This window comes from Hyperoodon ampullatus (genome assembly GCF_949752795.1).
Source record: "Hyperoodon ampullatus genome assembly, chromosome: 3".
Classification (NCBI taxonomy): domain Eukaryota; kingdom Metazoa; phylum Chordata; class Mammalia; order Artiodactyla; family Ziphiidae; genus Hyperoodon; species Hyperoodon ampullatus.
The window spans coordinates 62,817,279-62,832,161 of NC_136916.1; the positions used below are offsets into that span (position 1 = coordinate 62,817,279).

The window sequence follows — 14,883 nt, forward strand, 5'->3', positions numbered from 1 at the left end:
TTTCCCGGGCTTCCCTGGTGGCACAGTGGTTGAGAGTCCGCCTGCCAATGCAGGGGACACGGGTTCGTGCCCCGGTCCGGGAAGATCCCGCATGCCGTGGAGCGGCTGGGCCCCTGAGCCATGGCCACTGAGCCTGCGCGTCTGGAGCCTGTGCTCCGCGGCGGGAGAGGCCACATTGGTGAGAGGCCCACGTACGGCAAAAAAAAAAAAAAATTAAAAAAAAGAAAAAAATATATATATATATTTCCCAAGAGCCAGAAATAAGTAATTTTTTTCTCAGCTTCTTGGATTATATTAGGCATTATGATGTTTGGAATTTCTCAGAAGAGTTAGGATATTTCATGTAGCATCCTTTGTAGTAAGCTGAATGCTTTTTTTTACCCTTGCTTCTACTTAGTCAACAAAAAAGCCTCATGTAAAACTTTTTGATTATGCTTGAATTTCTATATAATAAAGGTAGACGGAACATACGGTAAACCCACATGTACATATCAGCAGCTTCAACAATTACCAACTCATGGCCAATCTGGCTTCGTTGCTACCCTATCCATGTCCATCATGTTATTTTGAAGCAAATCACAGCCATCATACCATTTCATCAGCTGTTTCAGTTGGTATCTCTAAAAGATAAGAACTTAAAAAAACAATCGTAATATCATTTTCACCCTAAAATATTCCTTAATATCATCAAATAGTCAGTGCTCAAATTTCTAATAGTCTCATAAGTTTCATAATTCTTCGAAACAGGACCACACGTGGGTGATTGATTAGTATTTCTTTTATTCTTTAAGGTTTCTTCTATGTGATCCACCTCTCTTCCTTCCTTGCAGTTTATTCGCTGAAGAAACCGAGTTCTGAAGAATTTCTGACAGTATGATTTTGCTGACTGCATTTCTGTGGTGCAGTTAATGTGATCCTTTGTCCTCTGTATTTCTTGTGAATTGATAACTGAATCTAGAGACTTGATCAAGTTCAGGCTGAGTTTTTTGTTTTTGTTTTTGGGGTTTTTTGGCCAGACTACTTAGTAGGTGGTTTAGTCTTCTTCCCATTGGAAGTGTGTAATGCCTATTTATCTTTCCGGGGAGTTGCCGCTATTGAAGCACAATGCCTAGAGCCATTAATTGATTAGGAATTGCAAAAATGTTGATATTCTAATTTTATCATTTTTCTTAATTTATTATCTGGAATATAAAATATTTTATATTCTTCACAAAAGTAAAGAAAGATTTCCTCATATCCACTAGAGTTTACCTGGAGGTCAGTTTGTATAGGAGAGGTAAGATGAATGCTTGATTCTTTGCCTTCATTTACTAAAAAAAAGAAAATGAGTTTGTTCTCCAGAATCTTCTGGTGTTGGAGAGTGACTTTTTTTTAAGACTGGAAGCTTTTAATATCTTTATTCTTTAAATTTAGAAATTTTATTAGGGTGTGTCTAGTTGTTGATTCCCTCCTCCCCCCCATCAAAGCCTGGAACTCGAATCTTTCCATCTTCTGTCTCATCTCTGCAGTTGTGGAATAGTTGTTCTGCTATCTGTTTAATCATTGCCTTTGCTCTGTTTCTCCCCTTCCACTTTAGCTCCTGTTTACATTTGTTCTCCTGGGGCTGAGTCTTTGCTTCACATTATCTTGTACACATGATTTCTTCTTTGTAGTTATGCTCTGTGTTTCTGAATATTTCTCCTACGTGATCTTTCAGACCATTAATATGGTCTCCAGTTCTTCAGTTAAGCTATTGAATTTTTATATGTTTTTAGTTCCAAGTCTCCTTAAATGTTCTAATAATAATTATTATTGGGACTTCCTTGGTGGTCCAGTGGTAGAGAATCTGCCTTCCAACGCAGGGGACGCAGGTTCCATCCCTGGTTGGGGAACTAAGATCCCACACGCCGCGAGGCAACTAAGCCCACGTGCCACAACTACTTAGCTCGCGTGCCTCAACGAGAGAGCCCGCGTGCCACAAACTACAGAGCCCATGTGTCCTGGAGCCTGTGCGCCACAACTAGAGAGAGAAAACTCGCATGCCACAACTGGAGAGAAGCCGGTGCCCCGCAACTAGAGAGAAACCCCAACAGACCACACCGTAACGAGAAAGATCCCGCGTGCCTCAACAAAGATCCCGTATGCCGCAACTAAGACCCGACGCAGCCAAAAAAAAATAAGGAACATAAATAAATAAATATTAAAAAAAGAACTAAAATAATAACAATAATTATTATTATTGTTATTATTTTTTGGCTCAAGCTGATGTTGATCTCCTCTGGCAGTTTTGTTCTGCTAGGAGCCACCTGTTCTGGGTTTTCTGTTTGTTCTTTATCACTTTAGCCTATTTGGTATGTTGTCGTTTTCCTTTATCTAACTTAGGCCTCTTCTTACTTTTGGGGTTCAAGTCCAACATACCTTAAGTGTTAAGTGTTGGGAGGTACATGAGTCTCAGGCTTCTAGGTCTTCTGTAGAGGAGTAGAAAGGACTCAGCTAAGTAAGTTTCCCAGCTCCACTATGACTCCTTAGAGGCTGGGAGTCCAGTAGGAATTTCAGAATACACAGGCTGGTCTTCTTGGGGGTTGGGGGGGATGACCAGTTTCTACAGGTTAGGCTCTCTCCCAAGAACTGGGGCATTCCTGCCTTTGCCCTAGGGCTACTTGCTTAGGCCAGGGCCTCCATTCTCATCCAGGGGGAAAACTCAGCTCTTTTCATCTGGATCCTGAGACTTCAACCCACCCTTCTGGCCCACTTGGATGCTGATTTTAATAACTGCTCAAGGAAAGGTAATTGGTATTTGGATTGGATTTAGGAAGGGAAGACTGCAGGGATGCAATCAAATTACATTTTTTCTTGAACCTCTTGGAAGTCTTAAATTAGACATTTTCAAACTGAGCATACCATAAAGATCTTGTAGATGAAATATTGCAACAAATATATGAAAAATAGTAACTGTGGAATTCCCAGGTACCTGGTATCCTTCCCATGAGATACCTAGTAACCTTGCCATGCCATCAAGTCTTTGCTCAAGCCTCACCTCAGTGATGCCCATGCTGACCACCCTATTTATATTTTAACATTCATGTCCTGTCTTTACACTCCCATTCCCCTTACCCTGCTTTGTTTTTTCCCTAGCTCCTAGCACTTTCTTATATACTAGATAATTTACTTATTTATTATGTTCAGTGATGTGCCTAGAACATATGAAACCCAAAATGGATAATTTTTAACACTTTCCTCCCCTAAATGATGGAATATTTTCATAAAAATTTCATAAATGAAATTAGTTATTATGCAGACAGTGAAATTTATTGAGATTCATTATTATAAGCATGGCAGTAAGATAAATAAGAAAAAGGAAACGCACACTATAGTATAAGGCAGGAAAAAAAGCACAAATGTTTAGCCAGTTTTTTATATCTAGGTAAATGTCTGAACTTTGCTTCTTTGGTTAGAGGCTGATATTTTATGGAATTGATTTCTCTTTAACTAATAAGTGATTTTAAAAAATAATACTGAAAATTTCCAAACATACAATCTAGGCAACTAATGATAAAATTGCTGATATGTTTTATTCTCTTTTTTGCTATTTAGTTTGGAAACATTTAACAGTTTAAAAGAATAATATTTTAATATTAAAGGTATTATTCAAATTTAGTAACATATTTTGAGTGTGAACTAATATTTGCATTTGCCAAACAAAAATGTTCCATCCCGTTGCTTGCACTTTCGTTGTTTTAAAATTTTAAGCACAAATATAAATGCCGAAAAGAAGGTCCCATAAAATGACAGCATTGTAATAACTCATGTCCTGTTTCTTGGTCTTTACAGTCCCTGTGCTATCATTGTTTATTTTGAATCTATGGTTTAAATGCAGAAGAGTGTCGTACCACAGGGTTGAAGTGAAGTGCATCCTAAGAAAGGGTTTGAGACACGAACTTTGCATTAGGCAAGCTTGAAGTATGTCAAAGCCTTATAAGCTTCTCTTGAAACAGATGTATGTGGCTAAGTCTGCATGTATGTGGGCCAGCTTTATAACTGGGAGTTTTCCAAATGAATGTCTATGTAGAAAACAACATTTATTAAAGAATAAATAATAAAAATCTGATAATTTGAAACTTACATGTGTATTATTTAAACTCAGCAGCAACTGTAGCAATTGTTTAAAACTTAGATCAACAAAAGATTTTTTTCAGGGAGGGGTATTTCATCAGTGACATTGACTAGAGTTGCTAGCTCATGGTAGTAATAAAAAGCAGCTGCTTTTTAGTCAGTTTGACTATTGTTTATAAATTCTCAACAAAGCATTCCCTTATTGCCTGTACTAGGGTTGACTGCTCCCACCATTTCACCCTTAGTGTGCCACTAATTATATTTATTTTTTACTGTTTTCTGTACCCTTGCCCTGCATCGCATCCCACATTAGCTCCATGAAGGCAGCTAATGTTTTGTTCAGTGATGTGTCCCATCTAAGAAAATGCTTGGCATCTGTTAGGTGCTCAATAAATATTTGTTGAATGAACAAATGAATCAGTGAAGCTCATGGTCAGGGACATTCCCTTCTATGTTTTTTTTTTTTTCCTTCCCTAACATTTATAAGAGAGATCAGTACATAGTGAGTAGTTTGTTAATGTTAAATGACTTAAATGCTCAGGATATGGTCTCTTTTCATGAATTTCACATGAATTTTAGAATCAGCTTGTTAATTTCTACAAAAGAATTTAGAATTTTTGATTATTACTGCTGTAACAAATTGCCACAAACTTAGTGGCCTACAAAAACCCAAACTTAGTTTGTTTATGCTTTGCACACAGTTCTGGAGGTCAGAAGTCTAAAATAGGTCTTATGAGGCTAAAATGAAGGTGTCAGCAGGGCTGCATTCCTTCTGGAGGCTTTAGAGGAGAATCCGTTTCTTGCCTGTTCCAGCTTCTAGAGGCTGCCTGAATTCCTTGCCTTGTACCACCCTTCCATCTTCAAAGCCAGCAGTCACATTTCCTTCTCTGACTCTGACTCTTCTGCCTCCTTCTTTCCCTTGTAGGGACCCTTCGGATTCCATTGGGACCATCTAGATAATCCAGCTCTCCTAGTCTCAAGATCCTTAACTTAATCACATCTGCAAAGTCCCCTTTGCCATGTAAGATAAGATATTCGTACATTCCAGGGATAAGGACAGGAACCTTTGGGTGGGGATTATTATTCTGCCTACCTCAGCATCTTAACAATATTAAATCTTCCTATCCATGAACAAAGTATAACTCTCCATATATTTATTATGTATTAAATTTCTGTCAGTTTTCAGTGTGCAGATCTTTCACTTCGTCATATTTATCTCTAAATATTTCATATTTTTCATGCTATTATAAATTTTGATGTTTCTAAAATTCCAAATTCCAGTTGTTCTTTACTAGTTTGTATAAATTTAGTTTTCATTTATTGATCTTGTATCCTGCAATCTTTCTAAAATTCATTTATTAGTTCTAGGGAAATAAATTGGATTTTCTGTATAAATGATCATGTTGTCTGAATTAAGACAGTTTTTCTTCTACCTTTCCAGTCTGGAAAGGAAAGGCTTTTTACTTCTTTTTCTTGCCTAATTACAGTGTTTAGAACCTCCAGTACAGTGTCGAATAGAAGTGGTGATATTCCTGTCTTGTTCCTTATCTTAGAGAGAAAGCTTTCAGTCTTTCACTATTAAATATGATGTTAACTATAGTTTTTTCATAGATGCCCTTCATCAGCTTGAAGTTCCTTCAATTCCTGGTTTGCTGATTTTTTTTTTTTTTTTTACTCAGGAATGGATGTTGAATTTTGTCAAATGCCTTTTGTATATTCTTTCATCTAGTGAGGTGATCCTATGATTTTTCTTTTATTTTGTTGACATGGTGAATTATATTCAGTTCAAAATACTTCCTGATTTATCTCTTAATTTCTTATATACCCATGGGTTATTTAGAAGTACATGATTTAGTTTTAAAATGTTTGGGGACTTTTTCAGAGATATTTCTGTTATTGATTTCTAATTTAATCTGTGCTCAGAGAACATACTTTAAAATTTACTAACACTTGTTTTATGGCCCAGAATTTGGTCTCTCTCAGTAAGTGCTCTGTGTACACTTGAGAAGAATATATATTTTGCTGATATTGAGTGGAGTGTTGTATAAATGTCAATCAGGTCATGTTGGTTGATAGTGTTGTTCACATCTACTATATGCTTGCTGATTTTCTGTTTATCAATTATTGACAGAGGGGTGTTGAAATCTGACTATAATTGTGGATTTGCCTATTTTTCCTTACAGTGCTATCAATTATTGCTTCATGTATTTTTTATGGTTTTTACAAATATTTTGTTTATTTTAATGAAGCTGGTACTGACGCTGTCCATTTAAAACCTATATCCCAGGCCAAAAAGTACAAATAAAGTCAAAAAGAGCAGTGTTCTGTTGTATACACTTCTGCATGAATAACTTTAACTGCTAAGGAAAATTAGAACTTTTCTGGGATCTTCTGACAAGGTTTGTCCTTCATCTTATAATGCTTTCTCTTCAGTGAAGCCATCTTTGGAGCTAGTCATTTATTCTCACCACCTTTGTCATCTTGACTCCAACCTGATATTCCTCTTCTTTTGGTCCAGACCCTCAGATTTTAAAAGTAGCTTCAAGTTAAGGAAAGGTCATTTTTCCACAGTTCAGTTCTCTGAAAAACTTCCATCTCCCACTGAAAGTCATAGTCCAAGAGTGAAGCAGTCACATGCTAAAACTTCAGGGCCAGCTGCAAAGTCATTATGATTACTTGCATTAGTCGGTATTATCACAAGCCTGAAAGTGGACAGTCCTGGAAGGCGGCCTCTCTGTGCACATATGTAATTTTTAAAAAGGAGACGGCAATATGAAGGGGGCTGAGGCTTGATCACCAAAAATCAGCGCAGTGAAAACAAACAATAATGAATAATAGACACTAGAATGCAAATTACCAGATGTTTTAAAGGGATGCCAGTTTTCAATTCTGTTTTGAACATCACATTACAAAGAACTATTTTTAAAAATAAAGGATTAGGGAAAATAAAAAAAAATAAAAAGAATATCTAAACTGTTGAATGACCCCCTGTTTGTTCCTGATAAACTTCAATCACATCTTCTCCCTCTATTCCCAGTTCTTTTGGAGTATGATTATCAGCAATTCTCTGACCTTCAAAGAGAAACCTGGGTGAATTCATGGGAACTTCCTGTCTTTGACAGTATGATTCTTTGAGTTTCTTGAGATGTGTTGTCATTTTCACTTTGAAGTAAATCTCACTGCTCTCCTGTCCTGTGACTTTGAGTTTAATATATTCTCCTTCCTTCTTATCCCCCAAATCCTCAGTTGAAGGTTTTGCCTCCCAGTCAGACATGGTGACGGTGGCTTCCCCCGGGGTCTCTGCACAGCAGCGGCCTTGGGTAGGCAGAACCTTGCCTGCTTCATGTATTTTTCAGCTCTTATTGGGGGCGTGAATGTTTAGGATAATTATGTCTCTTGATTAACGCCTTGTCATTATGAAGTGACCTTTATACCTTTTGGTAGTCTTGCCTAAAATTAATAGCTATTCCAGCTTTCTTTTGACTAGTATTAGCATGGTATATATTTTTCTCACCCTTTTGTTTTCACCTCTTCATATTTTTATATTTATATATAGTTGTGCCTTGTCTCCTCATCCTGTTGTCAGATTGCCTTTCATTGGGATGTTTAAGCCATTTACATTAAAAAAAAATAAAATAAATAAATTTATTTAAATAAAATAAATAAATTTTTAAATAAAATAAATAAATTTATTTAAAAAAATCTCTTTAGAGGGCGAAAAAAAGAGCGGGAAGTGTGTAAAGAATAAATAAGGAAACAGAAAAGGATTCTTAGTAATTTTTCATGTATTCTCACTGAAAAATAATGAAGAGAAAACGGGTAGCTGAGAAGCAAAATTAATCCTGATTAAGGCCATTTACATTTAATGTGATCATTGAAAGGGTTAGGTGTAAGTGTGTAATCTTGCTATTTGCGTTGTGTTTGTCCCACCTTTTCTTCCCTTTATATTCTTATTCTTCATTTGGATTCATTGAGTGTTGTTTTTAATCCCTTACGTCAATCTTCTTTTAAAGAAGATATGTAGACAGATAAATAAGTAAATATAAAGAAACAAAATTGGAAAAGGGAATGGGAACTATCTGGTTTGGGTAATGGGGCAGGGAGCTGGTGGCCGTTTTCACTAGGATGGTCAGGAAAGGTGACATTTAAGCATATGACATTTAAGCAAAGACCTGAAAAAGATCAAGGAGTGAGTCATTTAGATCTAAGAGAAGACAATTTCAGATAGAGAAGCCCTGAGTTTTATAATCATGAATGTGCCTTGTAGGTTCAAGGAGCAGCAGAGGCCAGTGCGGCTGGAGCAGAGTGGCCTAAAGGGGCGATGAGAGCAGAGAGGTAATGGATTGTGGAACACCTTGCATGAGTCTGAATGAGATGGAAAGCTGCTCTAGGGCTTTGAACGGGAAATGACATGACGTGACTTACTTAGGTTTTAAAAGGATCACTCTGGTTACCGTATTGAGAATAAAATGTGTTGGAAAAGGGGAGCAAGAACAGAAACTAGAAAGCCAGTTAGGAGGTTATTATAATAATCCCACTAGAGATGATCCCAACTCAGACCAGACCTGTGAGAAGTGGTTAGATCCTGCATATTTTGAAGGATTTGCTGATGGGTATGTGTATGCAAAAAGTAGAGGATTCAAGAATGATTCCACAGTTTGGCCTAACGAAATGGAAAGATAGAATTATATTCTGAGATGGGAAAACTGTGGAAGTCAAAAGCTTACAACAGCCTGGTCCATGGTAGGTGCTTTGTGTTATGAAAGACAGTCTTGGGCATGCAGTCTTGCAAACCCCTCTCTCGGCTGTAAGAATGGGCCTTGGGCCTGGAACACTTACTTAGCAAGAAATAGAGTCCTCACAGCCTGTGCTCCTGTGTTCTGCTTAAGCATCATATGGCACCTGACCAGCCCCATTGTTGTATCTGTCCCCTGGCGGGAGAAGGAGGAGTCATTGTGCTGTAGCCATGAGGGGTGAGTGCAGGCCAGCTGCCCTGCATGGCTACCTAGGTTCCCACTGTTGGCCATGGGGGAAGCAACCCCCAGTACTGATACTGATCTTGCTCTGTTTCTTCTGTGTGAGTCAAGTGCTGTTCCCTCCACTGCTTGACTGTGTTGTTTTCCATGGTGACTCCAGTACCAAGATGTGAGCAGAAGTGCTTGGACTTCTACACCTGGTGACAGGCAACAGATGCCACTTGCTCGACACTTCGTAAATATTCAATGAATGAATGAATGGGAAGGTTTGGACTTCAAGTTAGGGGCTGTTAATTTTGAGATGACTATTAGACCTTTAAGTAGATGTTGAGTGGTCAATTAGATGTAAAAGTTTGGGGACTTCCCTGGTGGTCCATTGGCTAAGACTCTGCACTTCCAACTGCTCAAGGAGCTAAGATTCCACATGCCGCGTGCACAGTGCGGCCAAAAAAAAAAAAAAAGATGTAAAAGTTTGGAGGGCAGGGGAGAAAAAACAATAAAATTATTTGGAAAGAATTGGCATCTTCGTAATGAGTGTCTCTACCCAACAAGAGACATATATAAGAATGTTCATAACAGCATTATTTGCAGTAGATTTAAACTGGAAAACAATATTCATCAACAAAAGAATGAAAAAATAAATTGTGGTATAATCATAGAATGGTATTCTACCGTAATGATACCGAATGAACTGAGGTATATGCAACAACATTGATGAAGCCAGACATAAAAGAATTCTGTATGATTCCATTCATATAAATAAAACTAAACTATGGTGTTAGGGGCTTCCCTGGTGGTACAGTGGTTGAGAGTCCGCCTGCCGATGCAGGGGACACGGGTTCGTGCCCCGGTTCGGGAAGATCCCACATGCCACGGAGCGGCTGGGCCCGTGAGCCATGGCCGCTGAGCCTGTGCGTCCGGAGCCTGTGCTCCGCAACGGGAGAGGCCACAACAGTGAGAGGCCCGCGTACCGCAAAAAAAAAAAAAAAAACTATGGTGTTAGAAGTCAGGATGGATATTAGAGGGAGGAGGGAGCAGATAGTGATTGGGAGATAGCACTAGGGTACCTTCTGGAAGGCTTCTGTTTTTTTATCTGAATGGTGATTGTGTGTTTACTTTGTCATCACTCATTGAACTGTTCATTTGAGTGTTGGACACTTTTGGGGATATATGTTATATTTCTAAAAAAAAATAGTTAAACTGTTATGTTAGAATATTGCCTCCCAAAGAATTTGCTTAACAGACTCCAGTTTCTATAGTTTCTATGCTTCATTCCTAGCTATTCTTGAGGTTTTAAATGGTCATGAAACATACAAGATAATCTGTTTAAACTATAATGGGAAGAGTGTTGTACAAATAACTGAATTCCTAATATTGGGAAAGAGGATGAATAATAACCACTGAAAGAAATAATGCAGGGTTTAGCATACCCACCTTGACATCTAAAATGTTATTCGATTTTTAAGTTTGGAATTTAAAGTGAATTAGAGAAAACTCAGTAGGAAATCTTGAGTTTAAATATAGCAATGAAGCTTCAAACCCCACATATGGAGCTATAAGATAGAACATTATTTCTCAATAGAATGCAGTAACCTTATAAAGGTATACTTGAGTTAGGTATGTGTTAATTATTTTGAGCTTTGAGCATTAAGGTGAATCTACAATTTCATCCTAGTTATACAAGGATGTTTACCTTAACAGTGTTTATCAATGATATTAAAGATACCTATACAGTGTAGTCACTTAAGACCCAAATCCCACTCTTAAATATCTATGAGTCATGACCTCCTTGACATTTTGCTTTAATTGCCTCAACTCCCCACCACAACTGTAGACCAAATCTAACAAGATAAAATATAATGGGGGTAAGTGCAAGGTCTTATGTTTAGGTTCAGATGCAGAAAGTAAAAGTATGATTTACCAACATAGGTGATGAATTTTCCGGGGGTTTTATTGATGTAAGATCACTCTTCAATGGGACTACCCCCTCAAAAGATAAATGTAATTATAGGCTTCATTACTGCAAGTAATGGAGATAATTAGATCACACCAAGAATATTATGGTCAGTTTGGGGCACCCTATTTTTAAGAGTGACATTACAAATTAAAGCTCATCCAAAGGAAACACCAAGTTTTGAGGGGTTTTGAAAAATGGATTATGTGGCAAAGAAACTGACTCTGTAGTCTGATGACAACCTGTAAAGCATTATCCCCATTTTACAGAAAGGAAACTGAGGCTCACAGATAATTCATGATTTATTAAAATGTAATTCAAAAGTGGTTGGCTCAGGCCACATGTCTCTTGATTCTTCATTTACTATTGTTGTTTCAAAATACTGGTTTTAGTTATATTTTATAAAAGCCTGGCTGTTAACCCTTATATGAGGAAAACTTGAAACTATAGGGGACTGATTACCGATTAAATGAGGGAAAGGGAACATTCAGAGTGGGAAGATCAGTGTGAGAAGATAGTTTGGTTATAAGTTTATTAGTATTACAGAAATGTCTTATACACATTTCTCTCTTTTTTCAAGGTTTTTGACTCCAGTGAAGAATCTGGGCATCTTGTTCTCACCATAGTTATATCGGGTCATTTCTTCATTTCCCAAGGACAGACACTGTTGGTAGGTTTTATGCGTATAGTTTAATATGTAGATATATTTATCTTTGTAGCTTTACATTAATTTTGTATCGTCAAGGTTCTTCAGTCTCATTGAAATTCATCAGGTTCAACTAATTAAGCATTTATTGAATGTTCTATAACAGTGGGAAATAAAAAAACATAATGAATATTTCCTGCCCTAAAGGGGTTTAGGGTTTTATTGGGAGTCAAAGTGGATCAAAGGATTGAGATTAATCGGTGTTATAAAGGATTCTTCATTGGGGAGATTGGGTTGAAGACAGGTTAGATTTATAAAGAGATGGGTGTGGGTTTTCCGGATAGAATAAAGAGCATGTGCAGAGGGATAGATTTGAGAAAATAGCTAAAAGAAAACTTGAAGCATGCTATTATCAATTGATAGAGTCCTCTATAAAACTCTTAATTTTATTTTTTATTAAAGTGAAGTTGATTTACAAGGTTGTGTTAGTTTCTGGTGTACAGCAGAGTGATTCAGTTGCACATATATATACATATTCTTTTTCATATTCTTTTCCATTATAGGTTATTATAAGATATTGAATATAATTCCCTGTGCTGTACAGTAAATCCTTATTGTTTATTTTATATACAGTAGTTTGTATCTACTAATCCCAAACTCCTTATTTATCCCCTCACATTTCCTCTTTGGTAACCATGAGTTTGTTTTCTATGTCTGTGAGTCTGTTTCTGTTTTGTAAATAAGTTCATTTGTATCATATTTTAGATTCCACATATAAGTGATCATATGATATTTGTCTGATTTACTTCACTTAGTATGGTAATCTCTAGGTTCATCCATGTTGCTGCAAATGGCAAACTTTCATTTTTTTTATGGCTGAGTAGTATTCCTTTGTGTGTGTGTGTGTGTGTGTGTGTGTGTGTGTATGTATGTATGTGTATATATACATCTTCTTTATCCATTCAACTGTCGATGGACATTTAGGTTGTTTCCATGTCTTGGCTGTTGTGAATAGTGCTGCTATGAACATAGGGGTACATGCATCCTTTTCAATTAGAGTTTTGTCCAGGTGTATGCCCAGCAGTGGGATTGCTAGATCATATGGTAGTTCTAGTTTTAGTTTTCTGAGGAACCTCCATACTGTTTTCCATAGTGGCTGCACCAACTTACATTCCCACCAGCAGTGTAGGAGGGTTCCCTTTTGTCCACACCCTCTCCAGCATTTTTCATTTGTAAACTTTTTAATGATGGCCATTCTGACTGGTGTGAGGTACCTTACTGTAGTTTTGATTTGCATTTCTCTAATAATTAGTGATGTTGAGCATCTTTTCATGTGTCTACTGGCCATCTGTATATCTTCTTTGGAGAAATGTCTATTAAGGTGTTCTGCCCATTTTTCAACTGGGTTTGTTTTTTTTGTTGTTGAGTTGTATTAGCTGTTTGTATATTTTGGAGATTAAGCCCTTGTCAATTGCGTCATTTGCAAATATTTTCTCCCATTCCATAGGTTGTCTTTTTGGTTTTTTTTAATCGTTTCCTTTGCTGTGCAAAAGCTTATAAGTTTGATTAGGTCCCATTTGTTTATTTTTGTTTTTATTTCTATTGCCTTGGGAGACTAACCTAATAAAGTATTGCTACAATTTATGTCAGAGAATGTTTTGCCTATGCTCTCTTCTAGGAGTTTTATGGTGTCATGTCTTACGTTTAAGTCTTTAAACGAACGGCCTTTGTTTTAAAGTCTGTTTTGTCTGATATGAGTATTGCTAACCTTGCTTTCTTGTCATTTCCATTTGCATGAAATATCTTTCTCCGTCCCCTCACTTTCAATCTATGTGTTTCCTTCGCCCTAAAGTGGGTCTCTTGTAGGCAGCATATTGTAGGCTCTTGTTTTATTATCCAACCTGCCACTCTATGTCTTTTGATTGGAACACATAGTCCATTGACATTTAAGATAATTATTGATAGATATGCATTTATTAACATTTTAAACCTTGTTTTCCAAAAGCTCTAATTTTATAAAAATGCATACATTCTTTATTCTGAATACACATAAACACACACATATTGTAGGAAACTTTTGGAATGAAGAAATATATAAAGGAGAAATAAGAATCTCCTTGCTTGAAAGTTCATTTTTTTAATTGAAGTATAGTTGATTTACAGTATTGTGTTAATTTCAGGTGTATGGCAAAGTGATTCAGTTTTATATATATATAAGTAAATATATATATACACACACATATTTTCAGATTATTTTCCATTATAGGTTATTACAAGATATTGAACATAATTCCCTGTGCTATACAGTAAATCCTTATTGCTTATCTGTTTTAAATATGGTAGTGTGTTTATGTTAATCTCATACTCCTAATTTATCCTCCCCTCCCCCTTCACCTTTGGTAACCTTAAGTTTGTTTTCTATGTCTGTTAGTCTGTTTCTGTTTTGTGAATAAATTCATTTGTATTATTTTTTAGATTCCAAGTATAAGTGATATCATATAATATTTGTTTTTCTCTGTCTGACTTCACTTAGTATGATATTCTCTAGTTCTATTCATGTTGCTGCAAGTGGCAAAATTTCATTCTTTTTATGGCCGAGTAATAAAATATTCCATTGTACATACCACCTCTTCTTTATCCATTCATCTGTCGATGGACATTTAGATTGCTTCCATGTCTTGGTTATTGTGAATAGTGCTGCTATGAACATTGGGGTGCATGTATCTTTTCAAATTAGAATTTTTGTCTTTTCTGGATATATGCCCAGGAGTGGGATTGCTGGATAATAATGGTAACTCTATTTTTAGTTTTTTAAGGAAGCTCCATACTGTTTTCCGTAGTGGCTGCACCAGTTTATATTCTCACCAACAGTGTAGGAGGGTTCCCTTTTCTCCACATCCTCTATAGCATTTATATTTGTAGATTGAAAGTTTATGTTTAAATTGGTATTTAGAAACAAAATGAATAAAGAAACAAGACAATTACTAACTTCCAATCAGAGAAATTGTACAAGAAAGGAAATGTAAGAGAAGGTTATTACATCATTTACATTGACATAATGAATTTGTACAAATATTTACTGAATATCTACATAGGCATAATTTATTCACTTAACAATTACTGTATGCTTGGCATTGTACTAGGTGCTAGGGATATAGCAGTGAACAGCAAAGACAAAAATCCCTGTCATCATGGAGTGTCATCATTCTAGTGGG

At 36.6% G+C, this 14,883-nt stretch overlaps 2 protein-coding genes across 2 annotated transcripts in view; one reads left to right on the plus strand and one right to left on the minus strand.

Moving 5' to 3' along the window:
• Positions 1 to 14,883, plus strand: part of REC114 (REC114 meiotic recombination protein) — a gene marked incomplete at both ends in the record, with an annotated part of 113,109 nt that overhangs the window by 17,564 nt on the left and 80,662 nt on the right. Inside the window, one exon of the mRNA XM_079699367.1 lies at positions 11,603 to 11,692. Coding sequence (XP_079555493.1) covers positions 11,603 to 11,692 — 90 coding nt within the window. The remainder of the gene's footprint in view (positions 1 to 11,602; positions 11,693 to 14,883) is intronic.
• Positions 7,061 to 7,366, minus strand: LOC307050912 (small ubiquitin-related modifier 1-like; the record flags this gene model as incomplete). The annotated part of the gene is made up of 1 exon (XM_079701179.1): positions 7,061 to 7,366. One exon carries the CDS (start codon positions 7,364 to 7,366, stop codon positions 7,061 to 7,063), a length of 306 nt encoding a protein of 101 aa, XP_079557305.1.